At 37.1% G+C, this 24,562-nt stretch overlaps 1 protein-coding gene across 1 annotated transcript in view; it reads right to left on the bottom strand.

The window, feature by feature from the left end:
* The window catches only part of U2SURP (U2 snRNP-associated SURP domain containing), a 69,357-nt gene that overhangs the window by 2,654 nt on the left and 42,141 nt on the right, over positions 1-24,562 (bottom strand). The window contains exons 20-26 of the mRNA XM_006869872.1: positions 24,469-24,557; positions 22,073-22,229; positions 21,232-21,327; positions 20,476-20,542; positions 15,499-15,658; positions 4,116-4,226; positions 501-619 (exon numbers count right to left, since the gene is read on the bottom strand). Of these exons, the coding sequence (XP_006869934.1) occupies positions 501-619; positions 4,116-4,226; positions 15,499-15,658; positions 20,476-20,542; positions 21,232-21,327; positions 22,073-22,229; positions 24,469-24,557 (799 nt within the window). The remainder of the gene's footprint in view (positions 1-500; positions 620-4,115; positions 4,227-15,498; positions 15,659-20,475; positions 20,543-21,231; positions 21,328-22,072; positions 22,230-24,468; positions 24,558-24,562) is intronic.

Genomic DNA, 24,562 nt, shown 5'->3' with positions numbered 1-24,562 from the left:
CCTATGCAAAACAGAATGAAACACTGCCCAGTCCTGTGCGAACCTCACAATCACTGCTACATTTGTGCCCATCGCTGCCACCACTGTGCCAATCCATCTCATTGGGGGTCTCTGACCCTCCATTTTACCAAACAGATATGCTTCTCCAGTGACTAGTTCCTCCTGCCAATATGTTCAAAGTATGAAAGACCATGTCTGAACATCCTGGCCTCAAGTGAGTACTCTTGGCTGTACTTCTTCCAACATAGATTGGTTTGTTCTTTTGGCAGTCCGTGGTACTTTCAATTCTCCTCCAACACATCCACCCTTCTACAGTCTTCCTTATTCACAGTCCAACTTTCACATGCATATGAGGTTATTGAAAATACATGGCTTGGGTCAGGTGCACCTAAGTCCTCACACTGACAACTTTGCTCATAGAAAAATACTTTTCCAGTTTGCTAATATCAATCATAAAAACATCACAAAATAATCCACCATTAAATATGAAAAATGCATACCTTTCTTTCCTCGTTGGAGTACACTCATCTTTTTCCTTCTTATCTTTGGATCGAGATTCCAATTTCTCTTTATCCTTCTTGTCTCGTTCTCTTTCTCTTTCTAATTCCTTCTCTTTCTCCTGTATTTTTTTAAAGAAAGAATAATTGTTCAAAGAATATTAATCTGGCTTAATTTCATAGTATTTTCTTTTCCAGGGAACCTAAAAAAAAATCACTACTTAAAGCACAGTATCATTAAAAAAATAAGTCTGCCCCTCCAGAAAACTATTCATTTCTTCTACTTACACTGAATAATAGTAAGGATACCAATGACAGCAGCTAAACACTTACTATGAGCAATTACCATAAGTTAAGCAATATATTAAACCGTTTTCCATATGCCTTTTCATATACTCCTTTACAATACTTTGAGGGGCAGGTTCAAAAAAGTTTGCTATCATATTATACCCCAGTGCAAACTCCAAGTAAATGAGGAAGTCAGGATTTGCACCCATGCTGTATAGCCAGAGATCCTAAGTACTACCCATAAAATATTACCCCTCAAAAAAAAATTGGGGAGAAAAATTTTAGTCCTTAGACAACTCTCACGCCCCTGGACCTGAACCCATTCCCGAAGACCAACTTTCAATCAAACAATAGACACACTTATCAAGTGAGTAACACCATGGAGGAGTATCAGTACAATCCAATCGTACTAAGACCAAAAGGGCAGTTTAGACGGAGCAGGAAACAAACATGAATGAAGATGGGGAGATTGGGGAGGAAGTAGGAAGAGTGATGTTACAATGAAAGGATTAACAACAAAATGTGTATAAAAGATTGAACGGAAAACCAATTTTCTTTGCATACCTTTGTATATCCATACTACAATAAAAAATTTTTAAAGCTAATAAAAGCAGACCCCAGGTTATAAGCAAGATCCATTCCAGTGTGGGTTTAAGTTGAATTTGTAATTAAACAGTCAAAATAGGTACATGCGGTTCTTATTTAGCATTACTCAGGGTTGCTATGGGTCGGAATCGACTCGCTGGCACTTAACAACAACAAGCACAAGTAAAGGAGACCTGGTGGCACTGTAGAATAAGTACTAGACTGCTAACTGTAAGGTGAGCAGTTCAAACCCACTAACTACTCTGCAGGAGAAAGAAGAGTCTTTCTAATCCCATAAAGACAACCTGAAAAACCCTATGCAGAGTTGCTATGCATTGGAAGTGGGTTTGGTTTCGTTTTAGTGTTAAGAAAAGACTTAAAGCCTTTTCAATCATTTAAAAGCTGCACATGCAGCAAGTGAAGGCGATTCTGATGAATTTGTTGTGAGTAGAGGTTGGTTCCATTGTTTTAAAGTGAGGACAAATTAACATACCTGTAATAACAGCACCACGACTGAACCACAAGGCTAGCAGTTCAAACCCACCAGCTGCTCCTCAGAAACTCTATACAGAGTTACTGTAAGTTGGAACTGACTCGACAGCACTTAACAACAAAGATCAAGTACAAGAGTCTTGGTGTGATAATGTAAGATAAGTTGTTAAGTGCTGAAAGTCAGCTCCGACTCATAAGGTTTTTGAGTATAGGGTTTCTGAGGAGCAGCTGGTGAGTTTGAACTTCCAACCTTGAGATTCACACCAACCTTGGGGTACAGTGCTTATCCTACAACACCACACCAGGACTCCATAAGGTAACTGGTTTTGGTGATGGTTATGTGTCATGGAGTCGGTCCCGATACATAGCGACCCTGCATAGGGTTTCTGAGGCTGTAAATCTTTATAGAAACAGAAAGCCTCTGTGCATTACATGCATTACATTAAGTGCCTGGTAACAGGAAACTCTTATTGCCCTTGTTTTTAAGTGTGCCTGCATAGGTTCTGACTTCTTAGCCACTCTGTTTAGGGTTTCTGAAGAGCAGCTGGTAGGTTGGAATTGCGGACCTTGCGGTTTACTCCCCAGTACTTAACCGACAGAGTCCTAGTGTAGTGCTGTAAGATAAGCACTGGGCCACAAGGTTGGTTTGAATCTCAAGGTCAGCAGTTCAAAACTACCAGCAATTCCATGGGAGATTACAGGAATGGGCATAGGTTCTAATAGAACTTTCTTTTAAAAAATTAGACAACCACTACAAATGTTGACCCCTGGCCTACACCAAAAAACACATCTTTCACTCAAATTACAATCATGGAAAACAAAATATAGTGATTAAAACATGTACTATTCAATTTGAGCTTGCTATCACTAGAATCAGTAAATGTTCATATACAGCCAGCCTTCCATGCAGATCTAAAACCTGCCACTATCTCAACAGGGCCCTAAGACAATAAAGTGGCATCTTTTGAATAAATCTCATTTATCCCTTTTCCAAATACTGTTAACATTACCAAAAACAAAACAAAAACCCACTGCTACTGAATTATTTACAACTCATAATGAACCTACATAGAATTTCCAAGACTAAATATGAGGCTGTCTGCCTCACCTTTCTCCTGTGAAGCACCTGATCGATTTCAACTGCTAACCCTGTGGTTAGTAGCCTAATGCCTAATCCACAGTGCCAGCAGGGTGCCTTTCAGAGTACAGATTTAAAAGGTGAAACTGAGGAGACAAACTTCTCTGATGATCTGTAGAATATATTTCTCCAATTGGTAAAATGTTTTAACACTTTAGTAATAAAGAACAATAATAATTAACTAGTTAATATCTAAGTTCACAAGCCTACAAATACCAACATGGTCAAGCAGAGAAAAAGCAGACTTTGCAACCTGTTCCCCATCACCAGTTCTGTATCAAGTTCCTTAGTGATTGGGAATTCTCACCAGCTTTTTTTCCTATTTCTCTTCTCTTCCTATATAATCTATTTTCTTTGCAACAATGACTGTCATTTTACATACGTGTGCATGCACACATATATAGTTAGGAACCTGTTAAGTGTTGTTGAGTCAGTTCCCACCCACAGCGACCCTGTAATAGGGTTTCCAAGGAGTGGTTGGTGAGCATGAAATATCAACCTTATGGTTCACACCGACTTTGCAGTCCAGCACATTAACCCACAGTGTCACACCAGGACTCTAATTCCTTAAATAATTATTATGTGGGGTTCCTGATTCTGAAATTCTCTGCATACTACTACATATTTTTACATGTATATATAAAAAAAATGAGAGGTCCTTCAAAAGTTTAGAATTTTAACAATGTTGTATTCTACCACCTCACTGTCCCTTCCTTGGAATCAATGGGAAAGGAATCCTAAATGAACCTCCCAAACCCCAACTCCATCTTGTTTCTGTTTGACTTCGCAGCGTTGTTGGTGTCTCATTGTCACAAATGGGACTCTTCTTGAATAATCTTACACTTATGAAAACATGCTCTTGGCAGGATTATTCTTAGTCCACAAACAGTGTTCAGAATAAAACAGTATGCTGTTATCCTAAGACCCCTGTTACAAGCTGAAATATTTTGAAAACATCAAAGTTCACAGCTTCCTAACTACATACCAATACTCAGAATTACACATCAAGGGGTATCATTTGAAACATACTTTTATTGAAAGAAAAATGTCAACATTCTAAATAGTCAAGAAAAAAATTTGAGACTATACATTACTGAGTATAATTTATTCCTTACTCGTTGAAGAAGTTTATCTCTGTAGTGTTCTACTTGCTCCTGAAAGCTCTGGCCTGGTTTTTTAGGTCTTTTTCCAGATTCCAATTCATCTTGAAACTTCATAACTTTAAGCTGTAAAACAAATCATTGAAACATGACTGCTGTTATTACTATAAGTTACAAAGAAAATTAAGTTGGGAACTGCTTTGTTCCCTTTAAAAAAATCATTTTCTTCGTTAACCAGTGTGTATAAAGGAAGACCATAAATCCAAAAAGGAATTGATTAAAACACAGTAAAAATGTAAATTCAGCAAGAAACTTCCTTATCTGAAGGCTACTCATCAGACAAACCAAACTATGCAGAATTTAAGTGACCAAGTGTATGAGTCCACCTGCTCTCTGCCTAACCATATAAGATGCCTCATAAACCATGAACTATATGGTTCATGCATTAAGAAAGACTTATTCTGTCAATGCAGTGATGAGATAGTATGTGCTTCTACAAACTAGAAAGGCAAAATAGCTAGAGGCAAGCATACTGCCAATGGGATAAAACAACCAACAGAATGCGAGAAAATAGTTATTAGAAAAGTCACATTTGATGGCTTTAAAAAAAAAAGACGATGCATAAGGTTAAGGAAGGGAAAAAAGATATTTTATTATTTGAGTTCACCACTGTGTGAAGCTTTTGTCTTCTATGTTGTTGTTGTTGTTAAGTGCCGTCGAGTCGGTTCCGACCCATAGCGACCCTGTACAGGGTTTCCGAGGTTTGTCTTCTATAGAATGTACATATTCAAAGAGATTCAGTTTTAAAAATTAAGTGTCCAAGAGACAAACAACAGATCTGAATGTTACTTGGGGAAATAATGTATTCCCAAGAAGCATTTCTAAATATCATAAAATATCCACTTATAGTTTCTGCTGACATGGCCTAACTCAGGTTCAAGTACAAGTCCAGGGCACTCAGTAAACAGGTGTTCACAGGTCCAAACTCAAGAGGAAGCAAGCAGCCCTTACAGTGGCTTCTTAGCCACCCATCCCCCTTGTACTCTGGAACACTATGTTGCATATCATCTTCCCTCTCAACTATCACTCTTGCCTCAGGATCCAGGGCAGAAAGGGATCTTTCTTGCCAAACAGCACAGAAGACACTTGGCTTGGCTCCCTGCCTTATTCTTTCACTTCCTTCAGCCCCTTTAGAAGTAAGGGTTAACAGGAGAAAAGAAAGAGACAGCTCCACTACTTACTGCCCTTAATGCTATCTGAAGAATTTCAAACTTGCTTGTTCAAACAGTACATTATATGGTTACATATCTTTTCAGTGCTTCGTGGAAAAAAGTAACATTTTATAAGATGAACCTTCGGTTTTTATTATTCTCATGCTGAAAAATGTTCAGCTAGGGCACCTTGGGAGCACTGTGGCTCTCCAGGCTAAGTGCTGGACTGCTAACCATGTGGTTGGTGGTTTGAGTCCACCATGGGAGAAATATGAGGCTTTCTGTTCTTGCAGATTAACAGCCTAGGAAACCTTGCGCAGGGTCGCTGTTAGTTAAAACAGACTCGATGGCACTTAACATATGTATTCCAATAATGTTTCTTTGCCTAGAACATTTTTTGAAACTTATTTGGAATTATTATCAGAACTATTAATAAGACATTTGGAGAAGGAAATCGCTTTTAAAAGGAAAAAGGAAAGAAAATCATATGTATGCATATATTGTACATACTATATATGTTGTTGTGTGTTGTGCCAAGTTGATTCCAAGTCCTATCGATCCTGTTGTTAAGTGCCACTGAGTCAGTTCCAGCTCCTAGCAACCCTATATTGGGTTTCCAAGAAGCAGCTAATGGTTTTGAACTGCCAACCTTGCATTAACAGTCCAATGCTCATCCTCCAGCACCACACCAACAATCCATATCAACCCTGGTATATGTAACAAAACTAAACAGAGATAGTAATTTAGAACATCATTCTTTATTTAATGGTTCTCCAACATAGGGGAGTTAGTACTCACTGGTTTCTAAATTCAGAAATTCATATTCAAATTTAGGGGCAGATAAGATTTTTAAAAAGCAGTGAAATAAAGCTCATGACCCCAAGTTCTAGTCCAAATTTGTTACCACATGACCATACCTCTCAGAGCTAATAAGGGGGAAGAATCACATAATTTTAAGATGAAGCAAGATTTATATTTTATACTAAGGATTTGGTTCACAATCCAAATCCCAGGAGAACAAGTAGGCTGTGAGAGACAGACAGCATGAGAGTAGAGAGCAGCAGAAGCAACTCATGAATTTCTAACAAAAAAAGCCAAGGCAAGACTATGAAACAGCATATGAAGTATGGAAAGGTGTACGTATGTCACATGTGTAATACATATAGAGTGAACATGATAGATAGCGTTCATTAAAAGCACCCAAATTAACAAAAAGTTAATTAGTTCCTTTTTTTCTATTTAAGTAAAAGAAAATGTTAAATGCCATCGAGTTTATTCCGACCCATAGCAACCTTATACACGGTTTTCAAGGAGCAGCTAGTGAGCTTGCACCACAGACCTTGGAGTTCAAATGGCTTTGCAGTCTGGTGCATTAACCCACAGTGCCACTGATTAAACAGTCTGCTTTTCAATTTACAAGGAATTATTTGGTGTGACACTGCAAGTTAGTGCACTGTATTAAAAAGTTGGTTTGAACTGCAATGTCGGTGGTTTAAGCTCACCAGTCATTCCTCAGAAACCCTATACAGGGTTGTTATGAGTTGGAACCAACTCGATGGCACTTAACAACTTCAATAATTAAGAAAATAATTTTTCATTAAACTCAATCTTTGTTTCTGCTCCAAGAGTTCCACTAGCAAAGAAAGGCAAAAATTTAGTGAGGTGGGAGGAGTACTGAGAATTCAGTGTACACATTCAGCTTGAAAAAGCTCATGGGTGTTTCCACTGATTTATGAGAGTAAGTAAAACACTATTACTATAAAATTACAGAATCTTTCATTAAACAAAAATATCAAAATCTGAAGCTACTGTTTCTCAACATATGCTCCATATAGTCTATAAAATTCTAAAGGCACTGCTTCCAAGAATTCTGTGATCTCTGATTTATACCGTATCAAGACAGCAGTTTAGGCATCCTCTACAGACCCAGACTGTGTTCCTTTAAACTACTCTTAAGAGTCTGGAGAACAAAAAGAAGTATGAAGGACAAAGATCAGGGATTTAAGGTGGATGGGTAAAATTTCCTAATGAAATCTCATAGGACAGTTCTTGCTACCCTCAAAAAGTCAGCAGTTGCGCTGTTATAATGGGAAAAATTACCTTGGGACAAACTTTCCTGGCCCTTATTCTTCATATATTTTTCATTTTCCCTAATAAGCCCCAATGATTGTCCTGTGTCCTTTGAGAAAATCTGTATCAGAGTTACAGTTGGTTTATCATAGGGTAATTAGTGGGTGTATGATTCTTGGTTGACAGCTTTGTTGTTTCATCCCACTGTCTTCTTACCTACATGGTTTCTGCTGTGAAATCAGAGCTCAGTCTTACTGGGTCTTCTTTGCAGGGAACTTTTATTTCTGAAATGTTCTTGGGATTCTGTTGTCTTTGGACTGTTTGATTACAATGTGCCTTTGTTTTCTTTTGAGGTCTATCCTGTTTGGGATTTGTTCAGCTTCTGTAAGTTTTATTTTGTCTTTAATGACGTTAGGAAAGGTGTCTTCCAACAATTATTTGACAATGTTGTGTTTTTTTATTATCCCTTTCTCTTCTGGAATTCTGATCAACCACAATTTATTCCTCTTGATGGTTGGTGTCCCACATAAAACTTGTTATGTGTCGTGGAGTCGCTTCCGACTCTTAGCAACCCTGTACAGGGTTTCCGAGGCTGTAAATCTTTACGTGAGCAGAAAGCCTCATCTTTCACCCGTGAGAACAGCTGGTAGTTTCAAACTGCTGATCCTGAGGCTAGCAGCCCAATTCGTAACCACTACGCTACCAAAATTTAGGCTATGGATATTTTTCGTCTTTTTTCCTGATTGTTCGTCTCTTTCTAGTATTGAGAAATTTGTCTTCAAGTTCATCAATTCAGCCTTCCACTAATGTGCTTTCTACATAATCCAATATATCTCAGTATTTCTGGATTTCTATTTGCAGTTTTTGTACTGTTTCTAATTTTTCATTTATTTTGTGCATTTGTTTTTGCAAGGTTTTCTTAAATTCTTCTAAAGTTTTCTATGTGCTTTCCTCTGCAATTTTCTCGATCTCTTAGTCTATTGAAGGTACCTAAAATATCATTCTTTAAAATTTTTTTCAGATAGTTCCAGTACCATTTCTTCCTCAGAAACGTTTTCTGGCTCTGCATTTTGGTCACATATTTGGGCTAGTCTGTCTTTCTTCTTAGTGTGAACTGAAATTGTTATCTTAGAGACATTGCAAAATCCTTGTATTTTTATTTAAGTGATGATTATATATTGGTGTGTTCTTAGACATCATCTGTCTCATTGTGGGTAGGACAGAGGAGAAAAGTGTGTGCAGTTCTCAGTTCAGGGTGGGCTTGGCTGGTATTGGCTACTGTCTATCACTGATCAGGTGGTATAGGAGTTGGTAGTTGACTGTTGCCCAGTTCAGTGTCATAAACTTAAAAAGAAATTATAACTTACAGGGTCATCTCAAAGAATATTAATAAACCTCATCAAAATAAAAAATGGAAGATCATAAAGATTTAGTAAATACCAAAACAACAGCAATGAAGAAAATGACAAAAAAGCCCACATACAAAATGAACTCAGCACAGACACTTATACTGAACAAAGAAACCAGCAGCCCCACAAATTTGCAAAATATCTCATTAACATGGATAAACTTGGAGAACATTATGCTGAGTAAAATTAGTCTATCACAGAAGGACAAATACTGTATGAGACCACAACTGTAAAAAGTCAAAGAGAAAGTTTCACATCATAAGAAATACTTTTTGATGGTTACAAGGAGTAGGAGGGAAGGTGAACTAATTCACTAGCTAGAGGAAAGACACGAGTTACCTCTGATGAAGAGGAAGGCAGTATACAACAATAAGAAGGTTGGCAAAACAATGATGACCAGAGGAGAAGACACAGGGAACACAGCAAGAGTTAAAAGGAACAGAGGTAAATTTTGTTATATACACAATCTTGCAATATCCATGATCTACAGGTAGGTACACAAGTTGACACGGGCTGGGAAGGAGAGTAGAAGTACACAATATATAAAGGTCTGATGGAGGTTATTGGTGCTTGGGAGATTTACCTTTGATGCAAACATATCTACAAATGTGGTGGAGCAGAGGAGAGCAAAGTTATCAAAACTTCTTGGATACTACCAAACACACCTTGAAGGAATGATTCACTGGGCCTAGGGGCTCAGGATCATAGTCTAGATGGACACCGTGGTCAACAGGCATAACATAGTACACAAAGACAGTTTTCTACATCCTACTTTGCTGAGTAGCAACAGGGATCTTAAAAACTCATGAGTAGCCAACTAAGGTACGGCTGTTGGTCTGTCCCCTCCTGGAGAAAAAACAAGAAAATGGAAGACATTTGTAAAAAATTAGTGCAAGAGACTAATGGCCAGAAGAAATAGATGGTGCCAGCTACTACTACCAACTGCTCTGAAAGGGATCACATTAGTATGTACTGGAAAGAGTGAGAGAATATGTGTAACATAATTCAAAATCATAAAAAAATACCAAGCTTACTGGTCAGAGAGAGATTGGTGGGACCCTGAGACTACAGACCTTGATCACCCTTCAGGACTGGAACTGATCTCATCCCTCCAAGTTCAATTTTCAGTCAAGCATTAGATAGGTATACAGGAGTGAAAACAACACTAATGAGATATGCACACCACAAAATGACCAACCATTTGAAATAAAAACTGCAGCATTTACCCAAAGACAAAGTTTATAAAAAGGTTCAGAAATAAGAAGGAATGTAAATGAGATGCAACAAACTGTATGATTGGTTGAATGTAAAACCAATGATTTGCTCTGTAAATATTCACCCAATTCACAATGTGTTGCTATTGTTAGGTGCCATCAAGTCAGTAACGACTCATAGCAACCTTATGTACAACAGAAGGAAGCACTGCCTAGTCCTGTGCCAACCTCATAATCAATGCTACACTTGAACCCACTGTAGCTGCCACTGTGCCAATCTAGCTCATTGGCGGGCTTCCTCTTTTGCTCTGACCCTCCATTTTACCTACCACGACATTCCTCTCTACAAACTGGTACCTCCTGATAATATGTCCAAAGTATGAGACTAAGTCTGAACATCCTGGCTTCTAAGGAGCATTCTGGTTGTATTTCTTTCAACATAGATTTGTTTGTTCTTTTGGCACTCCATGGTACTTTTAATAATCTCTTCCAACACCATTAATTCAAATGCATCAGTTCTTCTACGGACTTCTTCATTGCAACTTTCACATACATATGAGGTTATTAACTTGGGTCTGGTGCTTCTTAGTCCTCAAACTGACATCTTTGCTCTTGAACACTTTCAAGAGGTCTTGTGAAGCAGATCTGCCTAATGCAATACGTCATTGATTTGTAGACTGTTGCTTCCGTGAGTATTGATGGCTGATCGAGCAAAATGAAAACTTTGACAACTTCAATCTTTTCCCCATTTATCTTGAAGGTATTATTATTAGTCCAAAGGGAAGGATTTTTGTTTCTTTATATAGAGGTGCAACCCATACTGAAAGTTGTGGTCTTTGATCTTCATCAGTAAGTATTTTAAGCCCTTTTTGTTTTCAGCAAGCAAGGTTGTATCATTTGCATATCGTAGGTTGTTAATGATCTTACTCTAATCCCGATGCCACCTTCTGCTTAGTATACTCAAACTTCTCGAATTATTTTCTCAGCATACAGACTGAATGACTATGGTGAAAGTCAGTGTTCCCTTGCTGCCTCTTGATCTATGTACAAGATCCTCATCAGCGCAATTAAGTGTTCTGGAGTACTCATTCTACACAATGTTGTCCATAGGTTGTCATGATCCACATGATCCACATGTGTATTCAATAAAGCACAGGTAAACATTTGGCTGGTATTCTGCTTTCAGCCAAGATCCAACTTAAGCCAGCAATGGTATCCTTCAGTCCACGTCCCCTTCTGAATCCAGTCTGAACCTCTGGCAGCTCTCTATCAACACGCTGCAGCAGCCATTTTAAAATTGTCTATAGCAAAAATTTTACTTGCATGCGATATTAATATTGTCTGATAATTTCCACATTCCCTTGGATAACTTCTAACTGGAACGGGACCAAATATGGATCTCTTCCAATCAGTTGACTAGCTAGTTGTCTTCCAAATTTCTTGGCATAGATGAATGAGTGCTTCCAGTGCCACATCAGTTTGCTGAAAGATTTCAATTTATATTTCATCAATTCCCAGAGCCTTGTTCTTTGCCAATGCTGTTAGTGCACCTTGGACTTCCTTCCTCAGTATCATTGGCTCTTGATCATATAATACCTCTTTAAATGGTTGAACATCAACCATTTCTCTTTGATATAGTGACTATTCCTTCCATCTTCTTTTGATGCTTTCTGCATCCTGAATTCAATCATCTGAAGAACAGACTCAATGAATTAGACACTAATGACCAAAGACCAGGTCTTTGAGGTGCATGATGGCATCAAGAATATCATACAGAAAAAAAGCAAAAAGTCATTAAGAAGACAAAAAAGAAAAAGACCAAACTGGATGTCAGAAAAGACTGAAACTTGCTCTCCAGCATAGAAATGCTAAAGCAAATTGAAGAATTGAGAAGGTAAAAAAATTTTTGAATAGAAAATTTTAAAAGACAGTTCAAAAAGACATAGTTAACCATATATAATGAAATGTATAAAGATCTGGAGTTAGAAAACCAAAAGGGAAGACCACACACAGCATATCTCCAGGTGACAAAAGTGAGGGAAAAAATCAAGCCTAGACTTGCAATATTGAAGGATTCTATGGGCAAACAAATGAATTCACAGTAAAGAGCTTTTGTTTCTACATCTCGTATAGAAGAAAGAAAAGTAGAAGATATTTTATAGTTATTTACTTAATAAATTTTATACATTTAACTATGGTTAACGACAAAGCAAACAATTAACTTGAAGTCACATCGTTAAGGAGAGATTACAAAGAGCTTTCTATTACTATGAGCATGTGCCAGTAAAATAAATCGTTTTACTAACTCTGATAATCCCCTGATCTCTACTTATAATTGGCACCATGTTGACACTGCACAAGGTTAAAACAAAATGCTGTTGACCTTTTTAAGATTAGTTGAAAACTGAGCAATGGTTGGTGAAAACTTGTGCCATCCCAAGAGTGGAAACTGTAGGGAAATGCGGTAACTAATGAGACAGATATGAATTAATAAGAAGAAAAGTGCCAACAGCTGTTGTTAAGTGCCACTGAGTCAGTAACAACTCATAGCGACCCTATGCTATGCATAACAGAATGAAACAATGTCTGGTCCTGCACCTACCTTATAACCGTTCCTACATTTGAGGCTATCACAGCTGCCACTTTGCCAGTCCAACTCACTGGGGTCTTCATCTTTTTCTCCAACCCTCCATTTTACCAACATATAATTCTCCAGGGACTGGTTTGAAGTATGAGAGATGAAGTCTCTGGTTATTATATTGGATTCCAGGGAGCATTTTGGTTGTACTTCTTCCAACACAGATTGGTTTGTTTTTTTGGTAGTCTAATGTACTTTCAATATTCTCCTCCAATACCACTGCTCAAATGCATCAATTCTTCTAAAGTCTTCCTTATTCACTGTCCAATTTTCACATGCCTATAACGTTACTGAAAATAACATGGCTTGGGAGAGGCACCCTTAGTCCTTAAACTGACATCTTTGCTCTTCAACACTTTAAAGAGGTCTTGTGCAGCAGATTTGCCTAATGAAATACGTTCTTTGATTTCCTGACTGATGATTGTTGATCCAAGCAAAATGAAATATTTGAAAATTTCAATCTTTCCTCCACTTGTTGTTAAGTGCCGTAGAGTTGGTTGAGACCCATAGCAACCCTGTAATAGGGTGTCCAAGGAGCCATGATGTTATTTATTTGTCCAGTGATGAGGATTCTTGTTTTCTTTATGTTGAAGTGCAACCCATATCAAAAGGCTGTGGTCTTTGACCTTATCAGTAAGTATTTCAAGTTCTCTTAGCTTTTAGCAGGCAAGGTTGTATCATCTACATATCGCAGATTAATCAATCTTCCTCCTATCCTGGATGCAACGTTTTTCTTCATTTAATCCATCTTCTCAGATTATTTACTCAGCATACATACTGAGTAAGTATGGTGAAAGAATACAACCCTGCTGCACATCTTTCCTAATTTTAAACCATTCACTGTTCCCTTGTTCTGTTTGGACAACTGCCTCTGGTCTATGTACAGGTTCCTCATAAGCACAATTAAGTGTTCTATAATACTCATTCTCTGTAATGCTGTCCATAGGTTGTCATGATCCACACAACTGAAAGCCTTTGTGTAGTCAATAAAGCACAGTTAAGCATCTTTCTGATATTCTCTGCTTTCAGTCAATCTTCACATGACATCAGCTATGATATCCCTTGTCCCATGTCCTCTTCTTAATCTGGCTTGAACCTCTGCAAGTTTTCTGTTAATGTATGGTTGCAGCCATTCTGGAATCGTTAGCAAAATTTTGCTTGCGTTAGGTATTAATGATATTGTTAGATGATTTCTACATTTCATTGGGTCACCTCTATTTGAAATGGACACAAATAAGGATCTCTTCCAGTTAGTTAGCCATATAATTGTCTTTTAAATTTCTTGGTATAGTGAGTGAGTGCCCCCAGTGCTGCATCAGTTTGTTGAAAGGTTTCAATTTGTATTTCATCAATTTCTGCAGCCCTGTTCTTTGCCAATGCCTTCAGTGCACCCTGGAATTCTTCCTTCAGTATCGTTGGCTCTTGATCAAATGGGTGAACATCAACAGATACACAGTATGCATGCAAAATAGTGGATTGTTGTAGTTATTGTTAAGTGCCATTCAGTCATTTCTGAATCATTGCGACCCTGTTCAGAGGGTTTCCAAGGAGTGACTGGTGAGTTTAAACCAAAGACATTGTGTTTCAAATCGATCTTGCGGTCCAGACAGTATTAAAATTCATTCGCATGTATATTTCTGAGGTTCTAGACTGACTGCCTTACTATTGCTAGCATTTACTGAGACTGTTTTAACACCTTAGAGCCAGGGACAAGGAGGGTTCCCACTATAAAACTCTTCTCTCCTTGATATAGCTGAATGTTGTTGTTGTTAAGAGTCAGTTCTGACCCATAGCAACCCTGTCATATAGGGTTTCCAAGGAGCAACTGGTGAGCATGAACCGGTGAGCTTGAACTGCCGACCTTGCAGTTCAAACGGCTATGCAGTCTGGCGCAATAACCCACAGCGCCATACCAGCTGAATAGTCTTTGGTAAAACAAGTTAATTAAAAGGATGAGGGGAGAAGGGAGAAGTCTGTCTGAGCTCTCCGTAGTTTTTTTCTCTGAAGCCCCATCAGAATGGGCATGGGCATTTAAATGAGCCTAAATTTTTACATTTCCAAAACTTCAACGTGTCAGAAAACAATTTTACTTTTTCCTTTGACTCAAAATTGTGACCTTTCAGTTAACAGTCAAACCTATTAACTGTTTTAATGGCCCAGAAACTCCACATAATACAACACAAAGCCACTCAAAATACAATGAATATTTACAGATGACCTATTCACTAGAATCAATTTCTTTACTCTAAAATACACCTATATACGATTCAGTTTCACCTTTTATTAATAAAATAAGAGTATTTTCTATGTGACAAGAGTTAAGAGTAATGAACAGAAAACAATTCTCATGGAAAACACAGCTTAGTGGGGAAGACAGATGTTAAAAAAAATAAAAGTAACAGATATATCTTTGTGTATCAATTATACAATACTGTAAAATTATGAGAGATAAATAGGGAGCAGTGAACACTATAGTGAAAAAGTGATGCTTGAGATAAGAGGTCTGAATGAAAAATCAGGCTTCATGTAAGCTGACTAATGAAAGTTTCTAGGCAGAGGGAAAAGAATCCCCGAGTGGTGCAAACAGCTAAGCGCATGATGTCTAGTCAAAAGGTCAGCAGTTAGAAATCACCCAGAGGCGATCAGCTTCCAAAAGGTTACAGCCTTGAAAAACTTATGGAGCAATTCTATTCTGCACACATGAGGTCACCACAAGTCAGAATACACTGTTAGTAACTCACAGAAAGAGGGAGAGAGAAGTATGTACAAAGGTATGATGCCAAGAAAGAAATAGCCTAAGTTGGAGAAGAAGTAAAAAGCCAGGAGGTACAGTTTAAACTTCACTAGAATACTAACCTCAATTTCACGAAGCTTAGCTCGCTTTTCCTCACTCATTTCAGAGTACTTAGAGAACTTAGACTCCGTCATTTCTTCTTTAATTGGATTAGTATACAAATGATGTTCTTCAGATTTGGAACTTTGAGTATCATCTTCATCTTCACTTTCCTCTTCTTGACTTTAGAAATAAACACAGAATACATTCTATGTCAAAGCAGCAAAAAGTCTTATACTCTGAATATTTTTCACTGTCTTGAAACAATGTTAGTAAAACATGAGATAATCACTGACTTATGCTTGGCAAGCGATTTGAGAAAATCTTAAAGTATAAACACCTCTGTAAAAATTCCTGTTTTTGTCACAAAAAAGTTTGAGCTTACATATTATCTATAATCAGTGCTTTATGTCAATGTTTTCTGAGTACCTATGTAACAAATTCCCCCAGCAGCAGCTAAAGGAAATAACCAATTCAATGATTTCTGCATACTTCACAGTTCAGAATTAATTCACAAAGCTTAATGTTTACAAAGGCCTTATGGTGCGGTGCTGTGGATCATCAGCACAAGTACAGCAGTTCAAGCCAACCAGCTGCTCCTTGGAAAGCCTATGCAGTCTCACTGTGAGTCAAAACCACTTGGAGGCACTTAAACAACAATGTTTAAAAAGCCAAATGTTTATTATTCCTTCAGTAGAATTAATCAACTAGGAAAAGACTTGAATCTGACTCACACAGAAGTTACTACGAAACAATGGCACACATAAAATCCTTATCTAATTAGCACATAACATAGAAATTTGTACTGGTTCTAGATCAGACAAGAAAAACTTGTAAAGCAGAGTGGCTGCTATTAAGAAGTCACTTGGGATAGAATAAGAAAAATGCTCTTGTTCTTGCAGAAGCACAATATTAGAAACAGACAGGAAGGCAATTATGTATCAAACTGGTCATTAGGGCAATATCTGGATTAACAAAATGTTCTTAACAAACAAGGAAAAGACTTGGGGAAAAAAAAGTTCTATGTTCTGGGACTGAGTTGTTTGTATGTGTATGTAATGCTCACAAATAAACCTGGTGCTGACAAATAAACAAAAGCATCCATGAGCAAACAAGCATGTGTTTATACATAAAATTCTTTCCCAACAATACTGATTGTACTTGTACTATTATTAACACTGCTGGCAAAGATGATAAAATACGTTCATTTCCCTTTAATACTTAAATTAAGTAAGCACTTAGATATTGGTACTTGGGTACTAAATACATTCTGTTTTAAGTAGTTCTTTTGGTATATGTTTAAGATTATTCACATGAAAACAGTTCCATATAACCAAATTATTTCAAAATAAAAATTTTACACAAAAATAAAGACTAGTGTAAACAGAAACACAATATGAGTGACAAAACTTTAAGTTAGATAAAAAGAAAGTGTTAATAGTTTATCATTAAGATGGATACTAAGAGAAGAATGCTGCTACTTTTTAAGTTTCTCCTGAAAACATTACTTCTTGTTGTTGTTGTTGCTATATGCCATGGAGTCGGTTCCGACTCATAGAGACCCTGTACAGGGTTTCCGAGGCTGTAATCTTTACGGGAGCAGAAAGCCTCATCTGTCTCCAGCGGAACAGCTGGTAGTTTCAAACTGCTGGCCTTGCGGTTTGCAGCCCGATTCGTAACCACTACACTACCAGAGCTCCTTGAAAACATTACTAGGAACTTCATATTCAAGGCCCCACAATCATTTACACCACATATAGTTACAATTCAATAAAACACTTAGGTAAAGGAAAAACATCAAAACAAAGCACTAAAAAGAAAAAAAATGGTATTTTTTTAAAATAAATCATTTAATTACTATCTCATTTGTTCAGAAATTTCTAAACTATTGTTTTTAAATACTTTTAAATACACAAGCGTTATCTGTGATAAAAATTTTTAGGTGTTTTAGATGCTTTTAAAGTGACAGCTTATATACGAGAGGCTTCAAAAAATAATCCTATACAGGGTCACTATGAGTCGTTAACTGGATGGCACACAACCACTGATCACCATGTAATGGAAATTACATAATTCCATCCTGTTGCTTACAATATTTCCATTTTATTTTATTTCAAATAGTCCTTGCTTAACATCTGTATGTTTATCTGAATGACTACTTTCAACAAACAATAAACACAGAGCAGGTAAGAATATGGATTAACAGGAAATTAAAGAAAACACAAACCAACACCCAAACCCATTGCTATCAAGTCAATTCTGACTCACAGAAATCCTATATAGTGTTCCCAAGACTTTAAATCTTTAATAAAGCAAAAAACCTCATCTTTTTCCTCATAAAACTGGTGGATTTGAACTATCCAATGCCTAAACCACAGCACCACTAGGGCTCTAGAGATACAGAGAAGATATACAGAGTGACACAAAATACTATCTATTGACAAGTACATGAAAACCAGGAATCCCAGATTCGTTTATGCAGTATTATGTAATTTATGCATCTATGCCTTTCCATCTTGTTGGGGTCTTCCTCTTTTTCACTGACCCTCCACTTTATCAAGCCTAATGTCGTTCCTCAAGAGACTGGTCCTTCCTGATAAAACATCCAAAGTATAAGAGATGAAGCCTGGCCATCCTGGCTTCTAAGAAGCATCCCAGCTGTACTTCTTCCAATACAGTCCATGGTACTCTCAATATTCTTCTCCAACACCATAACTGAAATGTATCAATTCTTCTACGGTCTGTGCCTCATTCATTGCCCAACTTTCACAAGTATATGCTTTTACTGTTGTTGTTGTTGTTACTGTTGTCAGGTAACATCGAGTCTGTTCCCGACTCATAGCAACCCTGAAACAGGGTTTCCAAGGAGCGGCTGGTTAGTTTGAACCGCTGACCTTGAGATTCAATCCAGCCTTTTGGTCTAGTGCTTATCCTGCAGCGCCACACCAGGATGAGGTTATTGAAAACACCATGGTTTCAGTCAGACGCATCTTAGTCATCAATGTGACATCTTTGCTCATGAACACTATTAAAGAGGTCTTGTGCAGCAGATTTGCCTCATGTAATACATAATTTGATTTCTTGACTGCTGCTTCAGTGAGTGTTGATAGTGGATCCAAGCAAAATTAAACCTTACAACTTCAAACTTATTTACACTTATTATGATGCCATTTATTGGTCCAGTGGAGGATTTTTGTTTTGTTTGTTTTTTAACATTGAGGTTGCACCGAATATTCACGTCGTTAAATGTTGTGGAGCCAGTTCTGACTCACAGCGACCCTGCATAGGGTTTTCAAGGACCAGCAGGGGTGGGTTTGAACTGTTGACCTTGTGGTAAACAGTTTAGTGGTTACCCTACACCACCACACCAGAAGAATTACGCCAAAAAAAAAAGTAGAAACAAATCAAATGAACACACTGAGTTAGTTCTACAATGACAATTTAGAAGCAAAGATTTTTCTATCCTTCAACCTCCCACCAAATAAAATAATCATAATCTTTTTATAAGTACATCCACTCATTTTTAAAAAGCGACCCTGAAATGACAAGAGTCCTTATTATTGATAGGCTCATGGACGTGAAAATGATTAAAACAAAACAAAAAGCCTACAACACTGCTTTAAAGCAAATTCAACAAAACCATTCCCAATTCCTGTAGTCCTAATCAGCCTCAGATACCTACTTCCTTAGATAAACACATCTATATTTTGTCATAATCATTGCTGACTTGTTCTAATCACACTAGCATCTCTGGAAGGCCATCCTTTTTTTTTTTTCTCATCCCATCAAACTGTGTTTCCATAAACTGACTTACCACTTTTCCTTAGCAATGCTAATGCTAGTAACGCCCACTGACTGAATTCACACAAATATCCAAAATGTGCTTTTTATAAATTTAGCTATTTCTCCTTATTGATTCTTCCATTGGAAAATAAAAGAACATACACATACTTTTTCCTTTTTTATATAAAGGAAAAAAAACCAAACAAACCTGTTTTGTATTCTTAAGGTCATCTCTTTTCCTATTTAAAAATCAACTTCCTTTGCAATCATTTAAAAGTGTTAGTACTACTTAAAAGTTACCAACACAAACTTGCATGCATGAAAATTTGGTAGAAGGAATTCCTAAAATCATATTTGATGCCAAATGCAAAACCATTTTGGGATAATTACAGCAAAAATCAAAATTACAAGGCATTGTGGGCTAATTGCTCTGGACTGTAAGGTTGGTTTGAAACTTAAGGTCAGCAGGTCAAGCTTACCAGGTGCTCCTTAGAAGCCCTATGTTGTTGTTGTTGTTAAGTGTCAATTCCGACCCATAACGACCCTGTATAGGGTTTCCAAGGAGCAGCTGGTGAGCTTGAACCACTGACCTTGCAAGGTATGAATTAGAATTGACTCGAGAGCACTACTAACATACATGATTCAAACCCACCAACCACTTTGTGGAAGGAAAGATGAAGCCATCTGCTCTGTTAAGATTTACAGTCTCTGAAACACTAAAGAACAGTTCTATTTTGTCCCGTAACTCAGAACCAACTCTATGACAGTAGATTTTAAAGATGTTTCCACATTATTAATTCTGAAATTTTTTACACTTAAATAAAAGAATGGGCACAATACAATTATTTTTCTTAGTAAAATACACACAAAAATGAACAAAATCTTCACTCATATCTTTCTGTACAGCTCAAAACAGTATTTGATGACAAAGATTTGAAACACATGCAGCTGATCAATTAGAAACTACAAAGCAAGTGCACAACCTAACAAAAGAAAAGAAACTCAAAGCAAGGTGAAACCAGATGCATCAAGACTAGAAACCAAAAGCTCTTTATTCACTAAGAAAACAATAGAGAACTAAAATGATCCTCTTACAAGGTTTTTTTAAAAAGTGAAGATTTCCTCTTCACCATTGTTTCAACCATAACCCTTAATGAAAAAGAGAGTGTATATAAACAAGGAACTGAGACTGAGTATATTGAAACTTAGATTCTTACTTTTGATTTTCTTCTTCTTCTGATTCTTCATGCTGGTCAAACAACTCCCATTTAGAAGTTGTTACAGCTGAATGGAAGGAAAAACAGGACGTAATTTTATAACGTATACTAGCATTTTTTGTAGTAACACAGTAGAAGCCCAGCTTCAGAACTAAAAGTTTATGTTACAGAAGTTTTTATCTACATGTATCTATTCTATTAACAGTCATTTCTATGTGCTAAATAAATCTACTTCTTTCCTCACACTTACACTGTAATTTTATTCAAATGCATGGTGTGAGAAATAAAATTATCATCCTCACTTCTATGCTAGCAGGTAGGACTTATTTAATCAGAAACTATTAATATTAACAATTATAGATTATAAGCACTAGGATACATGTCCAAGTAAGCTATCAAAGGTAGGCTGGGCTATACTGCATCTAATTAAGTCAGGCATGTAAGAAGGTCAAAGTTTGGTTTCTCTGAAACAGACCTCTAAACAGATTTCCAAACAGGTACATTTTACATTCTCTACCAAAATGCCTTTAACTTTAAAAGTTTAATGATTTCTCTGATTACTTGCATAAGCTTCCAAAATGAAGGATCTTAGAAAATTATACCAGCAACCACAATGAAGTTTAATAACCACAAGATACACAAATAAGACAAAACTTGGTCTTAAGGTTCCGACATGTCATAGAACACAAAAGGAAAGTACACATACACACAATGATTAATTGAGAAGTATTTAATTTTTTGTAGTTTTAGACTCACCTTGTGCTTCCAATTCTGATTCATCAACAGCTTCCCATTTTGATGGGGCAACTTTAAATATAGGCTCATTTTTCTTTGAGTCTTCTGTCGCATCCACTATTGGGGAAAGATGCACCATTACCTTTGATTACTAGAGGTTGAATCGAAGCAATGGGTTCACTGACATTCACTATAATACTAACAAGTAAAATAAAATAAGGCCATGCATGGAATAATGATTAGAGTGTCAAGAAGGATTATGACTTATCTAATTCTCTGTACCTGAGGTCCGATTTTCAAAGAGTATTATCAACTAAGAAAACACAATCACTAAAATTTCAAACAATGGAGAAGTTCAGAAAGTAAAAAATGTTCAACACTTTGATTATTGTTTAAACTACAAAATTCATTTATTGCTCATTATTTTAATGTGATTCAAACGCACTTAAGATTGTGCATACTTATTTCCAAAAATGATTTCAGTAGCAAAACAGAGTTAATGGGAAAACCAAGGAACAGAACAGATAAAACCACACAACTGGAGTTATGAATATAATAAAACACTATACTTAGCCTATAGTTTCATAACATTAAGCTGTAAAGAGAAATTTGCTTATAATAAAGGAGGCTGACTGCCCCAACACAAAAATGTGACCAAAAAGAGAATCTTTTTGGCACTTTAATAAAATATAAGTGTATTACTAAAGTATATTAAAAGGTCAAGAGAAAAGAGAAGAGAGTAAGTAACTTGATACCTTCTTAACGAGAAGTTATAACCATATCAGCATGTGTAGAAACAAAGGAGTTTTGGTAATCAAACGTATTATTAGCAAGATACCATTAGTATAAAATTTGAACTTACAAGGCACTCCATCAAGATCATCATCAAGACTCTTTATAGGGACTCCATCAAGATCATCAATGGGAGTAGCATCAATAGGAATTCCATCCACATCTTCAAGAGGTGCACCATCAAGCTCTTCCTCAATAGGAGCACCATCAAGATCATCTGGTACATCCTACAGAAAGGTGTACTATTGTAACATTTTCCTTTGCTTGCTTAAAGTCATATTGTTACAATATTTGTAATACAATACAAACCATCCAACTGGATACCCACTCACATTCCCAAGTACAATGTGACGACATAACAACAATATACTTTACCAACTAAAGAAATAGTCATTCATACATTTATTCATCTATTTTTTGTGGTATCTTTATTGGTGCAAGGCAACCATAAGATGCACTATAGATACAATGACTGAGCCAAAACTGGCTAGGTTCTTTCTATAATAGAGCTTGTTGTTGTTAAGTGCTGAAGAGTCGGTTCCTACTCACAGTGACCATGTATAGGGTTTCCAAGGAATGAGTGGTGAATTTGAACCACCGACTTTGCAGCCCAGTGTTCATCCTATAGCACCACACCAGGACTCTATAATACAGCATAGTATAGATTTTTTTCGCATCTAGTGTCAGAGTCCAGCTAATAGATAATCACAATTTACATTTAAAGGCAACTAGATAAGAGCTGGAGTCCTGCTGTAGCACTGTGGGTTAATGCACTAGACTGTAACGTCATTTGAACTACAAGGTCAGTAGTTGAAACTCACCAGGCACTCCTTGGAAATCCTATACAGGGTCACTATGAGTTGGAACCGACTCGATGGTACTTAACAACAACAATAAGAGCTACAGCGTAACAGTGTAGAAAACAAGTAACATTATTAGAGCATATAATATTACTTTACTTATCATAAAATATATATACAATAGTAAGCGTAATGATATGTATTGTTTTCTTGTTAAATGCTGTTGAGAGAGTTTTGACTCATAGCCACCCAGTATAGGTTTCTAAGGCTTTAAAGGACATATAAATATGGCATATTTTCACATTGTTAAATTACAGCTAGTTGTATAAATAAATTAAGAGCCCTGGTGGTATGGTCTCCGAGCTAAGCAATAAGTTGATCTTAAACCCAGCAGCTGCTCCACAGAAGAATGATGCTGGAATCCTGGTGTGGTGCTATAGGACAAGCATGGACTGGCAACCTCAAGATCGGCAGTTCAAACCCACCAGCCGCTGCTCCTCTGTAACCCTATACAGGGTTGCTATGAGTCGGAACCAATTCGAATGCGCTTAACAACCATACATACATCCATATACATATATGTATATATCGCTCTTGCTTGACTTTTCTATTTGGTGCTGGTGGTGGTTGTGTGCAGTCAAGTCAGTTCGGACTCATAATGACTCTGTATAGGGTTTCCAAAGCTGTAAATCTTTACTGGAGCAGAAAGGCTTCTTTTGCCTGTGAAGGGACTGGTGGATTCGAACCGCTGACCTTGCAGTTAGCAGCTCAACACATACACCACTATGCTACAAAAATTCCGTGCTATCCATATATGTATATGGAACTCCTGGTATGGCACTATGGGATCAGCACTGAATTTCAAACCACAAGGTCATCAGTTCAAACTCACCAAGTTGCTCCTTGGAAACCCTATACAGGGTTGCTACGAGTTGGAACCAACTCAATGGCACTTAGCAACAATATACATATATATGGAGTCCTGATGTGGTGCTGCAGGTTAATGCACTGGACTGCAAGGTAACTCTGAATCACAAGATCGACAAGCTCAGTAATCTCTCCTTGGAAGCCTTATACAGGGTTGCTATGAGTCAGAACCAATTTGACATTTAACAACTACAATATAGTAAACTTTTTCATGTCATCAGATGAAAATTTAGCTATCAACTTTAACATAATAGAACACAGAATATTCCTCTTAAATGTACGTATATAGTTTTAGAATTAGCAAAACCAGCAACAAAAATCGCTCTGCAGTAGTTGTTGTTGTTTAGTGTCATCGAATCAGTTTTAACTTACAGCTACCCTATACAGGGTTTCCAATGTGCAGCTGGTGAGTTTGAACTGCCAACTTTGAAGCTGCAACCAACCTTGATGTTGAGTGCTTATCCTAAAAGTGCCTCACCAGGACTCCTCTGTAGTGGAAGACATTAGATACTTTTCACAAGGAAATATTACTCAAATCTATATAAGATAAACTAGACTGCTAACAGTGAAGTCGGTGGTTCAAACCCACCAGTCACTCCTCGGAAACCCTATCTAGGGTCTCTATGAGTAGAAACCAACTCGATAGCACTTAACAACAATAATAACACATCATACGTCTAATGTCTCCTAAAAAAAAATTTAAAAAACAGTGTCCCCCACAAACAAACTGAGTGCCTACCTCTGTTTCCTTTTCTTCAATAATATTTACAAGTCCTAAGAAAATATTTTGTAGTTTGATCAAAAATGGTTCCGGATAAATAGCCCAGTCTTCC

This window comes from Chrysochloris asiatica, unplaced genomic scaffold (genome assembly GCF_000296735.1).
Source record: "Chrysochloris asiatica unplaced genomic scaffold, ChrAsi1.0 scaffold00136, whole genome shotgun sequence".
In the NCBI taxonomy this organism is placed as follows: Eukaryota; Metazoa; Chordata; class Mammalia; order Afrosoricida; family Chrysochloridae; genus Chrysochloris; species Chrysochloris asiatica.
The sequence above is the reverse complement of the archived record's forward strand: the minus strand, read 5'-3'. Positions and strand labels throughout refer to the sequence as shown.